The sequence below is a fragment of the Eublepharis macularius genome, chromosome 5, assembly GCF_028583425.1.
Source record: "Eublepharis macularius isolate TG4126 chromosome 5, MPM_Emac_v1.0, whole genome shotgun sequence".
NCBI lineage: Eukaryota > Metazoa > Chordata > Lepidosauria > Squamata > Eublepharidae > Eublepharis > Eublepharis macularius.
In genome coordinates, this window is record NC_072794.1 from 9,770,813 (window position 1) to 9,793,064 (window position 22,252).

Below are 22,252 nucleotides of genomic sequence, written 5' to 3' on the forward strand. Positions count from 1 at the left end.
ATTTCTTAGGATTAAAGAGTAGAGATTTGTGATGCTTATCTTCCTTGAGTATGCAAACTGAATTTCTTGAAGCCAGGGAAGAGCTTTGTGCCCTACGCAGAGATTTTTGTGGAATTAACTAGGGCAGGGGGGAATTGTGGTATTGACTGGTGCATTTTTAAAGAAAAAGATACTGAATTGTTTAACAAATGCACATCCCAAGCCCTGCTTGATTCAAAGAGCACAAAAATTTGCACTGTAATTCTCATTGTGTTTATGGGGGTAGGGGGAGAATCATGGTTAGAACAGTGACTCACACAGAGACATGCTGGGGAGACCTCCTTAGTGGCTGGACAATGCTACGACATCCCTAATGTCAAGTGTGATTGGATCAAAATTGATTACTCCAGATGTATAAACAGCTGAGTCACCTACCAATAAATTTAAAGGAGTTAGCTGTGTTAGTCTGTAGTTGCAAAATAGTAAAAAGTCCGGTAGCACCTTTAAGACTAACCAACTTTATTGTAGCATAAGCTTTCGAAATGAAGAAAGCTGTGGTTCTCGAAAGCTTATGCCTCAATAAAACTGCATCTGACGGAGAGAGCTATGGTTCTCAAAAGCTTTTGCTACAATCAAGTTGGTTAGTCTTGTATTATAGTTGACTTTAATATTGTGTAATTTGTTTTCCTGTTTACGCATTGTATATTGTTTTTTAAAGTTAATAAAAAGTTTATTAAAAAAAAAAAGTTGGTTAGTCTTAAAGGTGTTACCGGACTTTTTACTATTTTGCACCTACCATAAAGAATCATTTTAGAGTTTACAAAGTCGTGTAAGAGGCAACACTCTGGATGCTTTCCAGAACTATTAACATAATATGTACACGGGGGTAGCAGCTGTCCTTCTGTAGGCTAACTTGATTTATTTTCAAATGAGGAAAAAAGCGTAACAGATCACACCACAATGCAAAAGAAACCAGAACATGATGCAGAATTCTTTAAAAAACACACATGCACACAGCTCAGGTTGTGTTATTCCTCCCAAAATTGTATTGGCGCCTTTAAATCCTAATGTAAACACAGACGTGGCTCAAAGAATCGTCACTCTATTAAGACAACGGGTTGAGGCAGTGACTGAGTGGGTGATTTCTTCGAAACGGAAGCCATTGGCCCAACCGTGGGAGAAGTAGAGCATGACGGGATGGGAGGGTTATGGCCAGCAAGAATTCCAGGGTTTGAGGAAGGGGAGGAGGAGAGGGCAAAACTACAAGAGTTCAGCCTGGTTTAAAGCTGGGGTGAAGAAACACCTCCAGGAACCCCACCAAGCCTTTTGGCCCAAAGTTTCTAATTCCACTCAGTTACTTTGGCCTTAGATGCTCTTGGCAATCAACGCAAAAGACCCCTCCCCTCCAGAAACTAGACCTCCCACCGCACTGGGTAGAAGACACCCCAATGTGCCAATCTTTCACTTGTCCTTCGAGGTGTCTTCTTTGGAAATATCGATGGTTGCCCCGCATCCCCTCAAATATGTCAAAGACCTGGCTGATAAGAGGTAATAACAAGTGATCCACAGGGTGGATCCAGTTCTCCCACCTGCCAGGGGTTACACCAAAAGCAAGCGACCACTATCTCCCCTTCCCGCTTTAGAAACAGACACTTCAAAGTAGTCAATATGGGATGGGAGAGACTACAAGCGGTGTAAGGAAGCAGGTGGGTTTGGTCTCCGACAGCAGGAGAAGTGCATGCCGTGGCTTAGCAGAGGACGCTTTGAGGAAGTGGAGGGGGTGGGAATGGTTGTATGCCCCAAACCCTTTCTTGGTCAGAAAAGAACTCCCCCCCCCTCAACTGACCGCTGGCTACAACTGGTTCCCAAGAGGACCCCCTCCCTCCACCAAAGGTAATTTCTGCATCCAAAGGCGTTGAAAAATCACCGTTAAGGCAAAACAATAGCAGTAAAGCAGTTATAAAGAATGCGGCCACCCAGCGGAATTGAGATGGCAGCTTCAAAATGGCAGCCCCCAGAGGGACAAGGGAGCAAAATTGCACATACCGCTAAAAAAATTAAGGACTCTGCAACCCCCCTACTGCATCTGGAATGTTTTAAGAGGTCTCAGGAGTCCTGTAAACAAACTGGTTTTAGGGCATGAGAAGAGAGAGACGGGCCCCACAAAAGCATTTTTAGAAAGCTGAAAGAGGTTTTGGCCTCTAGAGTTAACTTTCCTGTTAACTATACAAAATCTCCTCGAGGTGGGCACAACTCCCTTCCATATTACAATACACTGAGGGGGGGGGGGGACGAGGGAAGGGACCATTTCCAGTATAAACCAAGTAAGAAGGCAGTACAGTAGGGGAGATTCGCATCAGGTAAGGCACATGTCACAACTGTCCCGCCGGGGCAGTCACCGTTTTTCCCTCCTCCCGTTCCAAAGGGATAAGAAAGCCAGTTTTCACATTTATAATTTTCTCCAGTATTACCCCAAACTGTGCGAAAGTTTCTCAAAAGTATCAACGTTTGGATCAATGCAAATCCATAAATGAAGAGATTCAAACTGTTTTTTGGTAATGGGCTGAGTGGTAGCCGAGGGCTAAGATAGTGGCTGGCCGGAGATGGTCAAGACGCTTTGAAAAGCCAGAGTCTCCCACGCGTTTGGGGAGGAACTGACCCACGTAGCACTAGAAACACATCAAGTGGGAAGTCACGCATTAGAATATGACTACTTCACAGGGCACAAAGCCAGACAGCACTGTTTGTCCTTAGACAAAGAGAATGTTGGGAAATGGAACCAAACCCAGGAAAGATTTCCAAGGCTGCTATACCGGCAGTCAGCTGGAAATAAATCTACCCCTTGTTTTGAGGACACCCCATACGTAGAATATCAGCTTAGGATTACGGTGCAGTGCTTGCTGAAGGCACCTAAACGCCCATGCTCAAGTTCAGGCCAGCTCACCTGTTATACGGTAAGGGAAAACGGGGCACCTGGGATACCAACAGCCACCGGGGTGGGGTGGGGTGGGGTGGGGAAGCAACAATGAAAACATCCAGACCTAACCAAGCTGGAGGAACAAGCCATCACAGAATCCCACCCGGAAAATGCTGGCAGTCTCTGTCCAGACAATCTCTGCAAGTGCCGCACAGACCCTTGCCAAGATATCACTGGTTTACGTTCTGCAACACAGCTTTGGGCACAATGCTAAAAAAGGAAACAAACCTGCTCAGGGCCTTTCACCCAGGTACAGACAAGGCAGAGAGGTGTACAAAGCCTCTGCTTCAGCAAGCGGGTTAGTAGCAAGCAAAAGCAGCTCAAGAATAGCGCTCTCAAAAAATTACAAGAAAAGGAGAGCAGTATTTGGCATGGGCGACGTAGCTGATCAAGGCTGCAAATCTGAATCACCTGAACAATGGAGATCTCCACAAACGGCAGAGCCACAAAAATTCCTGACTGTGCCACTTGAGACTTGAAGGGGAAGAATTGTGCCTTGGAACATTCTCTTGTTAAACAAGAATCCTTGTATATGGGACACCTAGCACCTCAGGGAGAAGGCTAGGTTAGAACCCTTCTCCATGAGGTACTAGTTTTCACCTTGCAGGGAGTGGTTGCTTTTTTTAAAATTAGAAGAATTGCACCATGCGATTCTCAACCCTAGGCAATTTAACACGGCGCCATCCAAGCACTGTGGGCAGCTTGCCCTGAGTGTGGATTACTGGCAAGTAAATGGTTTCTCTTAAGAACCAGTGCAAGACCTGAAAAGGCATTTGGGATATAAAGAAGGGAAGCCACGCAACGAGGTGGGAGGGGAAGGGGAAGAGAGGTTGAGTCTCCTCCCCATTGGAGGAATATGGCAGTGGATTGCTGATCTACATAAACCAACTAGGTCATTAGAGATGGGGGCATACACTGCCCTCTTGTGTATCCAATGGCAAAAACGGGGGGGGGGGGGGGGAGAAACTGCAGGCCCTGTGTCCCTGCCATTGAACTAGGCAAATATTGGCACCCACCCTCTTTCGGCCATTTCTGGAGGTAAGAGTCTGAGAACATGGGTCAGTGTTGAGAAATTCTATCTTCCACAGTCATTGAAAGGGCAATGTGAAAAAAAATATCTGGGTGGGGAAGGGGTTAAAAAAAAGGAGAATGCTGATTTTTCTCCCCCCCGCCCCCGCCCCTCAAGTACCAGCAACCTATTTTTCAGATGACTGTTAATAAAGCATCTCGTGATGGGTCGGTGCTAACGGGTTCGGGCAGGGTAAGTGGGGACAGTCGGATATTCCGGGAGACTGTTCCCTGAAAAGTTGTTGTACTGAGCTTCTCGACTTGGGGGATTCCTCCACAAGCCACTGTGCCACTCATCCTGGGCCTTCTGGAAACTACCACCTCCTCCACGGTAGAGTCGGTGGACCTGATGAAGACAGAGAGAAAATAGATTGAGGAAGGGCAAAAATCGCTTCTTACACCCTATGGCTCTATCCACACACACACGCACACCGCCAAGTGCTGCCAAGTACGATTTGGCATTCAAAGGCCTGCAAAGCTAGAAAGGGCAAAGCAGGTATCATGGAAAGTAGACACCTTGCTGACCTGTCCCACACAGATCTTAGTTTGGATACTGCGGGAGTGGCCCGGCACACAGGTATCACAGATACGCTGCTCCCAGAATGCAAGGGCTGATCCTTAAGATATGTCCTTAGGACTTACCTGTAGAGCTTAGAGCCAAAATATTTGAAGGACAAAAGCTTCTCTCTGCATCCAGCCAAGCACAGCACAAAAGACTAGTTGGGAGATCAGCACAAAGACTCAACAAATATCCCCTTGCCAGGGCTTTTTTTCTAGGAAAGGAGGTGGTAGAACTCAGTGGGTTGCCCTCGCAGAAAATGGTCACATGGCTGGTGGCCCCGCCCCCCCGATCTCCAGACAGAGGGGAGTTTAGATTGCCCTCCACGCCGCTTGCCTGGAGATCAGGGGGCGGGGCCACCAGCCATGTGACCATTTTCAAGAGGTTTCAGAATTCTGTTCCACCACGTTCCAGCTGAAAAAAAGCCCTGCCCCTTGCAAAGAACAAGTTGTCCTTTCTGAACTGGGGATGACCCGATTCTGCCCACCAGCTGCACCCGAGCAAGAGACTGGCCAGAATTAAGGCTGCAGCCATGACATTCAGAGATGCAGCAGACAATCTCCCTCTCTAGACAAACACTCGGGAGCCTTTAAATTAATTTCATGTTAAACGTGCCTGTTCTGGTACACTCCTTGGGACTTGCTGCCCCAGTACAACGTCAACAGCCTACCCCCCGCACTTACCCGAATGAGACAGATGAACATCACAAAGGCTGACAGCGTGAACATCACAGCAGGAAACAGCATGATCACACCAGCCCCGATGCTGGTCTTGAAAAATGTCACAGCTGCCAGCCACCCACTGGAAGAGAGTGCAGGAGACAAAGAGAAATGCCTCAGCAATGCAAAATGGCCAAGGGCAGGGAAGCAGAGTCTATTTCAAGTTCTACATTCTGCATAATTTGGAGGAGGAGGAGTTCAGGAAAGACACTGAAGCCCCACCCTTTGACTACCAGAAACCTTCTTCATACAATCATAGAGTTGGAAGGGGCCATACAGACCATCTAGTTCAACCCCCTGCCCAGTGCAGGATCAGCCTAAAGCATCTCTGACAAGTATTCATCCAGCCTCTTCTTGAAAACTGCCAGTGAGGGGGAGCTCACCACCTCCTTAGGCAGCTGATTCCACCTTTGAACTACTCTGACCGTGAAACAGTTTTTCCTAATATCCAGCCGGTACCTTTCTGCATGTAATTTAAGCCCAGTGCTTCGGGTCCTACCCTCTGCTGCCAACTGGAACAGCTCCTTGCCCTCCTCCAAATGACAGCCTTTGAAATATTTAAAGAGAGCAATCATGTCTCCCCTCAACCTCCTCTTCTCCAAACTAAACATTCCCAAGGCCCTCAGCCTTTCCTCGTAGGGCCCAGTCTGCAGACCCCTGATCATCCTTGTCGCTCTCCTCTGCACCCTCTCGATTTTGTCCACATCCTTTTTGAAGTGGGGCCTCCAGAACTGCACACAACACTCCAGGTGCGGCCTGACCAAGGCAGTACAGAGAGGGACTATGACCTCCTGTGATTTCGACACTATGGCCCCTTTGATACAACCTCTCTAAGGCTCTTTCCACACGTCCTTATAGGGACAGCCCACTCACGAACACTTGCAGCTTTCCCCCTTGACTCCAGATGTCTACATTTTCAAAATGGCAGCAGCTTGTTTGGCTTCCATTTTTTCAGTGCCTTTTCTGGGATTGCAGGAACGTGCACTCCCAGAAAAGGTGCTGAAAAAATGGAAGCCAACCAGCCTGCTACCATTTTGAAATCGGAGACATCTGGTGCGAAGGGGGAAAGCCGCCAGTGTTCCATGAGGAGCCGTCCCTTTAAGGATGTGCGGAAAGGGCCTAACTGCGGTTGTCAAAAAAAAGTGTTGTAATCACAGGGACTAGAAACTTTAAGCAAAACAAAGAAGATAAATGCTTGGATGAGACCAATTCGTCACTCAGGGCCAGACCCTGTACTTCTTTTGATGCTTTGGAGGCAATGAAAACGTATCATGGTGTACAGACCTGAGTGCACATATACAAATTTGTCATTCAGCTAAAATATTTTAAACTCTGCCTTTGTGAACATATATATTCAAGACAGCTTATGAGAAGCCCCCCTCCGAGAAAATGTCGGCAATTTAGAAGTGAAGAAAATGCTTAGAAAGCTTTGCTTTTCAACTTGGGAAGGGTGAACTTATAACTAGACATCAATTCCAATGATAAAAATTTGTCACCTGAATAGATGACAGCATTAAAAAATTTATAAACACGTTTGCTAAAATGTAACCTATGACACAGCAGATAAAAAGAGCATGTGCAAATAAAACAGACCTCCGGCAGCAGAAATCAGCCAGCGACTGAAATCATTCACTGGAACTTCTTAGCTACAAAAAGGCCTTCTTCACCTGGTGCCAGGGAAGAGAGGCCCAAACTTTCGGTGCCACCACTACGAATACCCCATCCCAGGGATACAGGCAAAGCCTCCGAATATGACTGTTCTCCATTAAAAAGTCCCTTGATTTTTAAAATATTATTTTGAAGTTAAAGCAGTAAAGAAAAGGAGAAGAGACCAGACTCTTCCATGCTTACCATGCTCCCCATCCAGAGAAACCAATAGCTTGGATGACAGCCAGGATAAACTGAGCTCCAAAGATGAAGAAGAATACCATGAAGTTGAAAGAACTGTCTGACCTTGGGGGGAGGAGGAAGAGGAGAGGGGCAAATTTAACCAGTATCGTGCAGTGGTTAGAGCATCAGTCTGGGTTCAAATCTCCACTCTGCCAGGAAGCTCACTGGGACACCACCTGCAGGCCGCCTAAGCAAGCTTCATGAGTGGTGGTGGGGTGGGGGGTGGATTTGGAGAGTGGTACAGGACAGTTTTGCGGTCCTATACCATATTATGCAGACAACACAGTTCTGACTGGATAAGGGAGGGTCCCAATGTCAAATCAGTAGGATTGTTGTTGGGCAGATCACCCCGAGGATACCTAATGAATCCTAGGAGCCGACAGCACCTAAACTAAGAAATCCACAGCAGAGGCAAGACCAGAGCAGCAACTCATTCAGAGATACAACATCCCCAACACTAGGTACCCTTTAACTGGAGGTATCAACAACTGAGCACAGAGCATTTCCTCCGGTCAGGCAGGTCCTTGGCCACTAAACCATTTGGATTAGGAATATTCCGATTATCTGCCTAATGTACCCCCTGGGGGAGCCGCTCTTCTGCACTTGCCTCCTTTCACACCAGAGGTACCCGTGGAAATGAGGCGGCCCTGTTCACTCTTATGGGCCCCTCTTCTAGGCAGCCATTTTAATCGAAAGAACTGACCGACAGCAATGTGTTTCAGCCGCCTACCCGCTCAGAATCCTGTCCCTCCCTTTGCCACTGCCATACCAGGCTGATCCGAGTGCGAAGGAGAGAAGATTTTCCCTTTGGACGTGAATCCTAGTTGGGAGCACTGATCCCCTCTGCCTCCCTGCCTCTGGCTTGTCATCATCTGTCTGCATGTCTCTTGGGCTAAAAGGATGAGCCAACAATAATCCGGCTCTGGGAGGAGATTATCAGGGAAAATAGCTCTCTGATGCCATGCTAGGCCTGCTTTTAAAAACAGCCAAAAAAAAGTGGGGTGGGGTGGGGGAGATGCCTTGAGGGAAAGCCAGACTGGAGAAGACAATCCTGGCCAGGCATAGGTGGAGGAGGGGGGGGGCGGGTTACACATCAGCTCCCAGGTATACCAGAAAGAAAGTGCGCTCTCTGACTTAGCTAGCAGAGAGTAGATTTGGCAAGTTTGCAATTCCCAGAAGTGAAAAGTGTGCCTATTCATTTTGTCATATTTTATATGTGCAGCCTGCATTTCGTTTCAGCTAAGACCTTGGCTCTAATACAGGATTTACAGCTTGATTTTTGACCTGTAGAGTATTTTTTAAAAAATTAACATGAACACACACATTCATACCATTCCGAAAACAAAGACACCTACTTAGGCCATTTCCACATACGTTGAATAATGCACTTTCAATGCACTTTAGCAATCCTTTGGAAGCAATCCTTTTGTTCCACACATGGAAAAGCAGTTCCAAATGTTCACTAAAGAGTCTTGAAAGTGGATTATCCAACGTGTGTGGAAGCAGCCTTAAAGAAAAGTAGTACATAAATAGCAGGATAGGCCCAAGAGATGAGAGTTTGACTCAGTTCATTTGTTTCAGTTTAGCTGTAAATGACCCCAAGGGCCTTTTTAGTGACTTAAAAGAGACAATGGACTCATCAAAGACACGGGGGCCCAAAGAACCCATGGGTGAAAATGTCCCTAAGAGACAAAAATAAGGTTTTTTTTTAAAAAAAAATTTAACTCCCAAGAGATTGGAGTTGAAGAAAAAATGGAATGAAGACCCTCAGACACCTTCCATGTACCTGTGTTACTAAAAGTGAAGGCCAACTTCTGGTTCTCAGATTAGCGGGCAGAGAAATGAATGCCTTTTAGATTGTTCTATAGTCAGAAAGTTTCATTAACTTTTTGACTACAAAATAGATTATTTGACAGAAACACAGGAGGCCGGACGAAGAGGCATCAGGACACCAGGCGTCTATCACTCATGATAAGTTATCCTCAATTCAACATACCATCATCAGTTCCTTTTAAAAACGGTTAGTTTTTAAACGGTTAGTGACCCCCGATGCTAAGCTAGTGAATCTGTCTTTCAGTGGGGGAAAAGCCCAAGCTGTGTGGATTTTTGAGGGGTGGGGGAAGAGGAGCGCGCACTTACCGAAAAGCTTTGTAGATGGGCCGGAACCAGCAGACGTAACTGCACGGGCTGAAGAGAAGCAGCCACAGGATGGCCAAACCAAAATTCTCACCACGGCCGCCACCAATCCACCAGGCCAGGCAAGCGATGAGATTAACACCCAACGTAACGCAATAGACTACAGAGGAAAGGAAAAGGTCTGAAAGAGGGGGGCTCTGAGAATAAGGCAGGCTGTGGTGGTCTCAAAGGGGACACCACGCTCTGTGGAGGGCCCAAACTTCAGTGAGGCCAAGCGTGTGCTTTTATGAGGACAGTGCCAAATTAGACTCCAGCACTCCCAGTTCAAGAGGCTGTGATTCTTAGAAATCAACCAGAAGTGATACAAGGACTCCTGCTCCCCCAACTCTTCTCTGACAACTCGTTCCCAGCTGGATGCCCTTGGGAAACCACAAAGTGCTATCCCCTCTTAAGTCTTCAGCACCCGGTGTTCTGCAGTACAGTGCCTCTGAGCACAAAGTTTCTATTAAACTACTATTTATTTTATCTTTATTTAGTTGTTGGATTTATAAACTGCCCTCCCTCCAAGCGGGCTCAGGGCAGGTCACAACTAGAGATGGGCACGAACAGCAATATGAATTAAAAAAAAGCCACGAACAGCCCAATCTGCTGTTCGCAAACAAGCTGATTGTGAGGCCCCATTCTAAACGAACAGGTGGTCGTTGCTTGTCGCTGTTCATCAAGCCAGACAGTCTGGCACCTGCAATCAATTCCCTTGGCAACTTAGGCAGGGATTGTCTGAACTCTGTCTGAACTCCTGCTGTTGCCCTGGAAACCCTAATCTAAACCCAATTTAGCTTGATAGGCAGGTTTTCCTTTCAAGTGTGGAGCTCCAAATTTGTTACAACAAGGGAGCAAAGAGCAGGGGGGAGGGGGGCTCCCATCTCTGGCTTAGTTTGCAGACAGTGGAGAGGGAGAGAGTTGCTGTTGGCATTTTGATAGAGAGAGTGCATTGGAGCTTGAATTTTCGTGTGTCTGGTGGGATAGGGATCTACCCCTTCAAGTTCCAGGGCAGCTGCCAAGCTCTGGGCCAAGCTATTATTTATTATTGGTACCTTTCCTGCTGCCTGCTCAGGTCAGGTTTCTGGGAGTGGTGCAGTAGGGATCTTGACTTGGATGATGGCTGGAGGAGAGCCTGCTGGCCCCCACAAACATGTTCGTGAACAGAGCCATGTTCATGAGTCCCTGTTCATGGATGGCAACGAACAACAAACCATCATGTTCGGGGGGTTTTATGTTCGTGCCCATCTCTAGTCACAAAATCATAGTTTAAAAAATATTATATACAATAAATAACAGTTATCATCATCATCATCATAACTGCGCTTATATACCACTCTTCTAGATAGATTAGTGCCTCACTCAGAGCAGTGAACAAGTTAGTGTTATTATTATCCTCACAACACATCTAGGAAGCTGGGGCTGAGAGGAGTGGCTGACCCAAGGCCACCTACTGAGCTCATGGCAGTAGTGGGATTTGAACCAGTAGAGTGCTAATTCGCAGATAAACTACTTAACCACTGTGCTACAGCAGTTCTCATAAAACATCATAAAATATCAATACATATCACTCTGGGTAGGCACAAAAGATCTCATTGGACAGAGGAGTGGAACAGAACAGAAGAGGCAAGCGACCAGCAGGATACTTTGTCAGCTCCTCAACCACTCTCATAGGCCTGGTGGAACATCTACGTTTTACAGGCCTGATGGAACTGTAATAAGTCCCGCAGGGAGAGCGTTCCACCAGGCCAGGGCCAGAGCCAAAAAGGCTTTGGCCCTGGCTGAGGCCAAACGAACATCCTTGGGGCCAGGGATCAACAGCAGTAGGACTATCTTCCCCCCTTCCCCCCCCCCATCTAATCCTTATTTAAAGCCACCCTACATGTGGCCATCAATCTCCACATGTTGTGGCAACAAGTTCCATAGGTTAACTATGCACTACATAGAATCCCTGCAGGCCTCAACTCTAGGAGGCCCTTAAAAGGAAAAAGTTAAGACTCCGAGACACATGCACCAGGTAGGACAGATACTTCCCTGCACACAGAAAATCTAAGTTGTACTATTTGTATAAAGTTTACATTCATAAAAAACCCAAGGACAACGAGGCAGCTTATAAAATGAAGCATCATACACATATAAAGCAACCTAATTATTAGAGGTAAAGATAGTCCCCTGTGCAAGCACCGAGTCATTACTAACTCATGGGGGGACGTCGCATCACAATGTTTTCTTGGCAGACTTTTTACGGGGTGGTTTGCCATTGCCTAATTATTATTAAACCTAATGATTAAAAACCGGCATTCAAAACACAGCAAAGCTTGAAACTGGGGGCAGCCTGCACAGATCTTTCGGCACTGGAGTGATACCACTGAACAGTATCTTGGCTGCTGTGTTTAATTTAATTTAATTGGGACCAAGTAAAGTTTCTGAACCATTTTCAAAGGCAGCCCCACATAAAAGTGCATTATAGTAATCTAACCGGGAGGTAAAGACAGCGTGGATCGCCGTGGCCAGACCACATTTTTCAGGAGATGGTGATAGCTGGCATGGGAGCTGAAGTGATGAAAGGTGCTATGTGCCCCCCGATCTACGCATCTGCTCCTTCATTGGGAATGCAACCCCCTCCAGGATAGATGAACTCCGCAGCCCCCGAGCAGCTTCTCTGACAGCGCCTCAGCCTTGTCCGGATTAAGCTTTAGTTTACCGGCCCTCACCCATCCCCTTTCCTTCTCCCAGCACCTGTTCAGGACTTCCACAGACCCACCCAGCTTAGCTGTGAAGGAGAAAGAGAGCTGGGTGTCATCCGCATATTGGTGGCACCTCATAATACAGCCCTGGGTGACCTCGTGGAGATGTTGAACAGCACGGGGGACCTTTGAGGAATGCCAGAGCATAAATGCCACGGGGGAGAGTAGCATGACCCCAATACCATCTTCTGGAATTTGCCAGTAAAGGGAGAGTGGAACCGCTGAAGCATGGCGCCCCTTACCACCGCCCCTCTAGAAGGATACCACAGCACCAAAGGCCTCAGAAAGGTCTGGGGGAGTCCAGGACGCACGACCCCACTCATTCTTCCGGTGAAGGCCATCAGTCAAGGCAACCAAGGCCATTTGAGTCCCAAACCCAGGCATGAATCCAGATTGCAATGGCTCTAGAGCGTTCCTCTCCTCTAGAACTGCCTGAAGCTGTCTAGCTACCAGCTCCTCAGGCACCTGGCCACCAGGTGGGAGCTGTTTAGGCTAGCTGGGTGCAGGAATGCCTTCTTTCTGGGGAGGTCTCACAGCAACCTCTTTCAAGGTGTTGGAACACTATCCTCTCACAAAAAGGCGTTCATTGCCTCCCAAGACAACCCAGCCCAGCTTGAACCCAGCAGCCGTGAAGGGCAAGACATGGAGGGCCTCGCACTGCTAATTGGCTTGTGTACTTCATCAGGCCTCATCAACCGCAAGTCATGTCTATAGGACTAGGACAAGACTGAACTGAGCCCACTACGGAATTTAATTCATGGCGGATGCCAGCGATTTTATCCACAAAATACACTGCAAAAGCATCACGGTGGGCCTGTATGTTTTCTGGGTTTATGTCATTGGGAACCTGGGACAGGAGAACCCCCACAATACTTAACTACTGTTGCTTTGAATAATTATCCTGGCAGTGCTAGGTATGAGGTGGGGAGTGGATGTTTTACGCAAAGATCCAGAAGCACAGCTGAGATTTGAGCAGGAACTACTTCGACATTTCCCAGTATCTTTCTGCAATCATGAGGGCTAGAAACTTGCTTATTAAAGAAGAAGTAAAGAGTCCAGTAACATCTTTAAGACTAACCAACTTTATTGTGGCATAAGCTTTTGAGAACCACAGCTCTCTTCGTCATATGCATCTGACGAAGAGAGCTGTGGTTCTTGAAAGGTTATGCTACAGTAAAGTTGGTTAGTCTTAAAGGTGCTACTGGACTCTTTACTATTTTGCAACTACAGACTAACACGGCTAATTCCTCTGGATTAAAAAAAGAGCAAGCAAAAACACATCAAAACCCACCCCCCAATACACACACAAGCTGTCTGAATACCAAATAAACTCCATTTTCTTCCCATGCCCTCCACCCACCCTTCACCCCACACCCCAAGCAGCTGCATCTTGAACTTACAGATCCACAAATGATAGATCCTCCTCACCAGTGTCTGGTGATCGATTGGAATCTCATCAGCAAAGTTCTGGTAGAAGCACGGCTTCAGGGGAATGAATTTAGGGAGCGGGGGGAAATTGTTCACTTTTTCTGCAGGGGAAAGAAGCCAAGAGGGAGAAATGGGCATGCGTGAACAGCACTTTGTTCAGATCCTACAGGCAGAACTCAACAGGGTGGGAGAAGGAGCCCCCAAACTGGACGGCAGAGAACCCCATCATGGGACAATCTACTCTAAATCTTGTGAGAGAAATCAGATTTGCTATTCCTCATAGGTGTGCAACATTTGGTTGGTCTTAAGAAGCTATCATATGGTGGATTTTTAGGGGGGGCGGGTATCAGAGTTGGGCCGTTTCAGCCTTGTTACCTGCCATTCCTTCTGGAGAAGCCACTCAGGGCAAGTTTCTCTCAAGCAGGACCTAGGAGAGGGGAAAAAAGATAAATCTGTAAGCAACCGTTAAGGGTACGGGCAAGCTGCTATCACAGGGGAAGACAAACACGTTTGGCCCAGCAAGAGGAAAAAGGGGCTCCTCCCTATTAACAGGATTGACGGGTGGTAGCCCCTGTGCCAACTCTTGCCTTCAGAGGAGAAAATATTTTTTAGAAGATACTGAAACTGGCAGCCTTAAAAGACACTTCCATGTTGTTCAGTGACTCCTTCCTTCAAGCCTCAGCCCTGGATTACTAGAACCAACCCGCTACTAAATGAAGCCTGGGCAGTGATTAACATTCCCCTTCCCCTTGTTCCCCTCCCGCTGGGTCAAAATCCAGAGTGTAAGGGCCAAGCTACAAGTGACGAATGACACTTGAACGGCAAGTGTATTTCTCCCTGTTCACTTGCCCTCCACTCACTCCACTTGCCGTTCAAGTGTCATTCGTCACTTGTAGCTTGGCCCTAAGATCCTTTGGGGAGAGATCAGTCCTTTTATGTATTTGGGGGTGCTGCCCTCTGTCCCTTTACAAAAATGCCAAACAGATCGAGGATACCGTACAATACAAACACCAGTAGGCACTAGTATCTAAGCTTGTGCAGGAGAACGGATCCTTAGTTTGGGGGGCTCTGATCGAGCCCCCAGGCCACCCCCCCCCCAGATTGCTACAGCAGCTCATGTGACCTACACACTGGGAGGCTGTTGCAGTGCCTCCCAGTGCAGTAAACAGACAAGAGACTTCTTGTGCCAGTTCAAGGAAACTCCCTCCCCCCCCACCCCGACCCCGCAACATAGCAGACAACACAAAGAGACAAGTGTGCGTTCTCAACACCAGTGTGGTTTGCCAAGAAATTCAACCAGCAGTTGACAGAGCAGAGACGGGAGATGCAGTCCCAAGTTACAAAGCCAGAGATGGCTAAGGCAGGCTGTATTTTCTGTGCAAGCTTTCGGGAGCACAGAATTCGCCTACACGCCTGTTCACCCTCCCTGCCTCCCGCAAGTTCCTAGCCCATATGACTGTGAAGGCATTTTCGACATACAATGCACCTTACGGAGCTTCATAAAAATGTTACGTCCGAGCTTAAAATCTAAAAGGCAACACAGAGGAGTGGCACAGAAACAGGGGATACTTACAGCGATGGCAGCATACAGGGGACGGGAATACATTTCGTTCCATTCGTCTAAGATTTAATTTCACTAGGAGGGGAAGACAAGGGACTGTGCCTCAGGCTTCATGAAAAAGATGGGTGCAGGAGGGCCTCCTGGCATAAGGGGCAGCCAGGACAGAAGGGCAGAGTCCTCCGAGAGAACAAGGGGATCTAGGAGGCACTGAGGCACAAGTCTGTGCACTGTGCACTTAACAGGAAGAGAGCCAGGCATGGCAAACCAAGGGCTCACAACAAGAGAAACAAATGATGAGATGGCTAGGGAATGCAAACACACACACACAAATGCACTCCGGTGCACTTTTTTTGCGAAACATGGAGATAAGACTATCCCTCCTAGACAGCGCCAACAAACAGGACAGCCCCACACATCCTCCCCCCCAGCAAAAGGTTTACTCACGCAAGTAAAGGTTGTGCAAAAGTCAGGTGCAGATCAAACGGTCGGGTCTGAATTAACGCATCCCTTCTCTATGTGGACCGTCTTGGCAAAACCATGCCTGCCAACACAACCAAAGCCAATTTCCTCACTGGAATGAAACAAAGATTTCTCTGTATGTCATCCCGTCCCCCCCCCCCACCCCGCCATGACAGATCCTCAGCCAGGGAGGAGGCTTTAATTTGCATTTCCTATTAAAGATATAAGAGGATCGATGCTGTCTTACTACGATGGTGCAAAAAAGGTTGTATGCAAGCCTCGACAAGCCGACATCTGACAGTCTGCCAAATTTCATCTCAGCGTACAGACAGCTCTCATTTCCTGCTTGCTTCCAACAGTTGTTTTGTTTCCTGCATCTTTGCATTACTTGGACACGCACCCTACCACACAGCTTGGCAGTCACGAGAGAACACCCCCAGCATTGCAGCCCCCCCCCCAATGCTTCTCAGTAGATTCTGTAACCTTGAAGTTTTCCCAAGTCAAGTTTTTTTCTTTAAGTTTTACACCCACTGGAAATAATTAACATGTCATCTCTCCCACCTGCCTTTGCTTCATTCCTTCTTGCCCATGGATCTTGTACTCACCACTGGCAAGTAGAATACGATCCTAGGCAGCCACCTCCCTGATTTGCCACACGTGGCCCAGCAGAAAAAAGTCAGGGCTCAGTGAACTTTCATTAAAGCGGGGAGCCAGATCTTGCGTGCCTTCTGTTTCATTTTGCAAAACAGTTTGGCAGGTATTAAAAATCACAATAAATCATAAAATCAGAGTTGAAGGAGCCCCTTGGGGAGGAGTTTTCAACTCCTACAAAAGATAGTTTTATGGCACCTTAGAGTTTAACAAAGGAAATTAAAGGTGGCTCAGGAAACAGATGGTTTTGTTGTTGGTAAGTGCTAATTTGGGCAAAGACCTTTTATTTTGTTGTTGGTCATTTAGAGTCTCCAAAGCAGCACTTTGCTACTCATCATTTCTCTTCTGAAGCTGCAGGTTAACCCCCACCCCCACCCCACCCCCACACACAGACACACACATTTTCCTCTTTAGTTTTCTGGGTTTTTTATTTTCAAATCCTAGCAAAACCTTTTTCTAAAAAAGTCACTCTCTAAAGTCTTAAGATTAGAGAACAATCCCTTCAGTGGTTCCCCTCATTTTTGTACAACTAGAGAAACTAATATTGTTTGTAGCCTCCTGTCCCATGCAATGGTCAGTTAACTGAGCAGTTTTAACATTAGAACAACAAAAAGGACAGAAATCCTGAATTAGTTTTTATACTTATGCCTGAAGAGTTCAGGAAAGTGGGCACACCTCCGGCTTTTCGCAAACTGTGCAAAACTATTCAGGAGGGCTTTTTATATGAATAATAGGGCTGAGCTGTAAGGAAATAATGATAATATCAACAACAACATTCAATTGATATACTGCCCTTCAGGATGACTTAAGATCCACTCAGAGCAGTTTACAAAGTGTGTTATTATTATCCCCACAACAACAATCACCCTGTGAGGTGGGTGGGGCTGAGAGAGCTCCTAGAAGCTGTGACTGACCCAAGGTCACCCAGCTGGCTTCAACTGGAGGAGTGGAGAATCAAACCCAGTTCTCCAGATTAGAGTCCCGTGCTCTTAACCGCTACACCAAACTGGCTCCAATGGTCCAATACTACTGCATACTGCCTGTTGCTGCAAGTATGCTCCTACTGGATAGTTCCATGTTGTTGGATATGTCATATCAACCAGCTTAGGAAAGCTGCTGTAGCAGTGTTTAAGCAGTTGGGCTACAAGGCGGCACTCTGCTGGTTCAAATTCCACTCCTGCCATGAGCTCTGCAGGTGGCCTTAGCTAAGCCACTCCTCTCAGCCCAGCTCCCCAGTTATATTGCAGGAATAATAACAACACTAAGTTTGTTTGCTGCTCTGAGTGTGGCACTAATCTGTCCAAAAGGGCGGTATATAAGAACACTGTTATTATTATCATTTGTTCCAGCATTTTTTCCCAGCTGTTATCAGATTTCTGCAAGCCATACCCTATTGTATTGTTTACTGAATGTCTCAATCATTGATCATATTGACTTACACTATACAATCAGCCTCGAGTCTGAGTGAGAAAGGCAAACTATAACTAATGTAAATAATTTTAAAAAGCAGTATTAGCCAGATTATTACAAGACAATGAACTAAACTTGGTCACGCTATCACTCAGTAAATGTTTTTCAATATTAGAGGAGTTTTCTATAAACAGGAGCAATTTGCAAAACAGCGGCTTTTTGTCCAGAAAGCAAAGTAACAGGTAGTTGTGCTAAATATGCAGCAGGCCATGGTGGAATGTGCCATGAAGTCATAGATGACTTACAGCAATTCTGCAGGGGTTTTCAAGGCAGAAGACTAACAGAGGTGGTTTGCTATTGCCTGCCTCTGCATAGTAACCGGGGCTTTCCTTGCTGGTCTCTCATCCAATTACTAACCAAAGCCAACCCTACTTAGCTTCCAAGATCTGATAGGATCGGGCTAGCCTGGACTGTCCAAGTGTAGGAGGTTAATCCTACATGTTTGGAGACGCCTCCAATTTTGACAGGTCAGAAAAACTGGAAGCATTCTTGGCTTCCAGGAATATATCGGACCACAGTCAAATAACAGGCAGTCAACGTACAATATTTGAGCAACAGAGTAGCACACTCTGTGAGACTGCACCTGCCTGTAACCATCTCCTCCCCCAACACACAGACATTCCATTCCCCCAGACCCATTTTCAAACCAGTTTTAAAAAATCCTCCAGTATGCCTCCTCCACCTTTCTATACACTTACAAGTCACTCAAGAGTCTTTATGCCCAAAAGTGCAACAATTTGTACCCATTTGTGCTTTTGGTCTCCATTTCCTGTGCCTTGTAGATCTCTATTTTACCTGCACACAAAGACAGTTGGGGCATTTTCATAAGTTATGCACAGGCAACTCCACTCCTTCCCATTTCTAGGAGGTTACTATCAGACACATGTGTCTGGAGAAGTGTGCACATGGATACAAAACACATGCACAGCCATCCTCACTTCTCCCTACTTACAGCTAGCACACAGTTACTGGCTGTGTAACGTGTGCAGCCAGAAAGATTTAAGTAGGCAATTTTACACATCTCAGAGGACACTGTAGTCAGCTCAAAAACATGCCATATTCCCAAAACGAGCATTGCAACGGAGAGGCCGAGCTCTGGCAGGAAAAGTTAAAGTCAGCAGGAAAAGAGATTGAAGCCAGAGGGTGGTGTAAACATGAATGAACATGGCTGCACTTGGTTAAGCGCTGGGGTGCATGTGCAAAGCTGCCTCAGTTCTTGCCTGAGAGTCTCTTCACCACACACCTACCTCTTGGCACACATGTACTCCACATGTACTGTCTGTTGCTTTAAGCATGATCCTACCAGGCAGTTTCTGTGTTGTTTCATATGTCAATCTTAGAATTGCTTAAGCTCTGTTTTAGCATTTTTTCTTTTCTTTTTAAAAATGTTATTAATATAAAAAACATTAATAACATTAACCAACAAAAATAACAGTGTATATATATACACAAGTAAGTTGTTTACATAAGTATCTTAATGCAAGTAAATACTGTAGTATAAGAATTTTCACAATAAGAAGTGATAAAACCAAAAATGCTATCATGTGTAGTTTAATTTGTAAAGCTAGAACCTTAAGATGTTTTGGTATAGATAACTTGGAGGTTGTACTTCAGTCCTATCCATAAAATCTAAGAAAGGCCACCATTTTTCACAAAACTCAGATGAAGATGAGGTGTCAGTCATTTTATCTGTTATTTTGTCTATAATAAGTTGATCCCATACTTTAGTGAACCAATGATTTTGTGTTGGTGGTGACTGTTTTTTCCAGAAATAAGCTATAGATGATTTTGCAATGGTTAACAAATTGTTAATTAAAATTTGACGTGCAGATGGTACATTTTTGTTTGGTCATAGGTTCAGGAAAATTAATTGGGGTTCCAGCAGTATATCATATGTTGTTATTAGTTTTCTTTGTTTTAAAATTTCGTCCCAGAATGTTTTTATTTTGGGACATTGCCACCAAAGATGAGCAAATGTACCTATATTCCCGCATTTTTTCCAGCACATGGGTGAATATTTTGATGTAATGAGAGATAACTTCTTTGGAGTTAAGTACCAGCGTGTCAGTATTTTGAATTCTTGGGAGTTTTATATTTATTGCTTTGGAATTTAGCATATAAGATGACCAAATCTCTTTCCATTGGTCCTGAGTGTTTTGGCATTTCTTCAACTCCATATTGGATTTCTGCTGGTTTAAAATCTTTGCAAAGGTGCATTTGTAGACTCTATTACGCCGTTTAATGAAATATCTTTAAAACTGAACTGTACCGATCCACACTGCATCATCCACCTTGATGGGAAATGAAGACTATAAATAAAATAATTAAGTCAGCAAAGAAAAGAAAATAAAGGAAGAGAGAAGGAAGGAAGGAAGGGCAGCTGGTTCAGCATTAATGGCCATGAACACCAGGAGGTGCCCAGTTCCGAGCAGCCCTTCCATATGCACATCATGCTTCGCAGCCCTCCTGTACTATGCAAGAGGTGATCACACCAGCCTACTCCACAGGGCTGTTGTGAGGACCATACCATGATATGAGACCCAAAATAACTGTGAGACTGAAACCACTAGGAAGCACAGCTCAAAAATCACCAACACCCCTTGGAGGAAGGGAGGAGGAAAGCTGGAAGGGAAAATGGGCATCGGGAAGGGAGGGAGGCAGACAGAGGCTAACTACCAGTGTGAGTGAGTGAGTACACCCACCCATCTATAGCTATCTGTATCACTGTGTATGCGTGCGTGTATATATATGTATGTGTATATATGTGTGTGTATATATATATATACCGTTATATATCACTGTTAGGCAACCGCCAAGCCACACTCACCGAGCTCGAGGACTCTCCTCCTGTACGCACAAGCCCTTTGCGCGTACAACGCCTCCCCCTTGTAGCGACTGCTTGTGCAAACCCCGCCCCTCCCTGGTGCTGCCAGCCAATCAGCTGCCTCCCTGACCCAGCAGCCGGAGTGAGGACTCTCCCCCGCAGTCCTGTTCAGCCTCCCCCGCGCCCGGCTGTTTATTTTCCGCCGACGCCGCTCCTAGCGTCCGCTGCAGACGCCGCTGCCCTCTGCTCTCGCCACAGCGATGGCCGCTCTGCGCCATGGAAGTTGTAGTTCATTGGAGGAAGCTCCCTGCAAGCCACAACGGGGCAGAGGACTACAGTTCCCGGCGTGCACGGAGACAGAGCGGGTTTAGCGGCTCCTGCCAGTCACGTGAGTGGGGGCGTTGGCTCAGAGGGCCGATAGGAGAAAGGGAGGGTACGGTGGCTTCCGTGGGACAGAAGAAGCCAGAATTGGATTTGCGTCAGAAATAGAAGGGTTTTACAGAACATTAATGCAAACTAGGACTGCTTCCACACAAGTTGGATAATACACTTTAGCAATTGTTTCCTAAAGTGTTTGTGAAACAGGAAAATTCAGGTGCAAACGATAACTAAAGTGCTCTGAAAGTGCATTATGCAACGAGAGTAGTTCGTTGGAAGGAATTTCCCGCCAGCCACAATGAATTGGGGGACTACAACTCCCAGCGTGTCCAGAGAAAGGCGTTATTATCGTCATGAGGACGACGACAACTATTACTGCTTTACAGGGCAATCCTATGGCTCTTCAATGGCCTTAGACTACAGTAACTCTGCATAGGGCTGCACTGTGTGTCTATCCCCTAAAGTGAAACTTTGTGAAACTTGAACGTTCCATGCAATACTGCTCTTTTGTTTCGGGAAGACCTAGAATAAATGTAATGTACATTACGTTAATATCTGAATGTCTGGACAGAAAGGCAGTATATAATTGTATTAACTAATTAATATTATTAGTATGCATATGCTGCGGCAGCATAGTGGTTAAGTGATTGATCTGCCAACCAGCGCTCTGCTGGTTTGACTGCCATTACTGCTGTGAGCTGAGCAGGCGGCCTTGGCTAAGCCTAGGGTTGCCAGCCTCCAGGTGGTGGCTGGAGATCTCCTGGAATGGCAACTGATCTCTAGACCAGAGAGATCAGTTCCCTGGAGAAAACAGCTGCTTTGGAGTGGGGACTTTTTGGGATTATATCCTGCTGAGGTTTTTCCCTTCCTCAAACCCCACCCTCTCCAAGCTCCAGCTCTTAACCCTCGTTAAGTCATGCCTCTCAACCCCAGCTCTCCAGCTTTGTTGTGAAGTAATAATAATTCCGACTTTGTTCTCTGCTCTAGTGGATACTAATATGTCTAGGAGATCAGTACATAAGTGTAGTTGTTGTTAATAATAATAGTAGCAGTAGTAATAGTATAGTATGTTTCAAGTGGGAAGCCATGTTGTTCTGCTGTTCCCTTTGACTCTCGAAAGCTCATACCTTGGACATCTAGTTGGTCTTTAAGGTGCTGTTGGACTTGGAGCTTGCTCTTCTAATATAGTATGATTACCACTCCTCATTAATTTTGACAGGTTGTATTAACAGTAACAAACATTATTGTCACTAACATGAAGATGTTATTAATGCCACGTACACCTTAATTTTGATCATAATAAATAGCTGAGGAGCAGGGCAATGTGGGGTACAGGCCCTTCCCACCATTCTGTTCTGGCAATTTGA

At 46.2% G+C, this 22,252-nt stretch overlaps 1 protein-coding gene across 1 annotated transcript; it reads right to left on the reverse strand.

Annotated features, from left to right (window-relative positions):
* Nucleotides 1-873: 873 nt before the first annotated feature.
* Nucleotides 874-20,743, reverse strand: SCAMP4 (secretory carrier membrane protein 4). The gene is made up of 8 exons (XM_054981633.1): nucleotides 20,511-20,743; nucleotides 15,548-15,644; nucleotides 13,918-13,969; nucleotides 13,515-13,643; nucleotides 9,332-9,488; nucleotides 7,154-7,255; nucleotides 5,267-5,384; nucleotides 874-4,370 (listed from the first exon to the last, which is right to left on the reverse strand). Exons 3-8 carry the CDS (start codon nucleotides 13,922-13,924, stop codon nucleotides 4,200-4,202), a joined length of 684 nt encoding a protein of 227 aa, XP_054837608.1. The 5' UTR covers nucleotides 13,925-13,969; nucleotides 15,548-15,644; nucleotides 20,511-20,743; the 3' UTR covers nucleotides 874-4,199.
* Nucleotides 20,744-22,252: the final 1,509 nt, after the last annotated feature.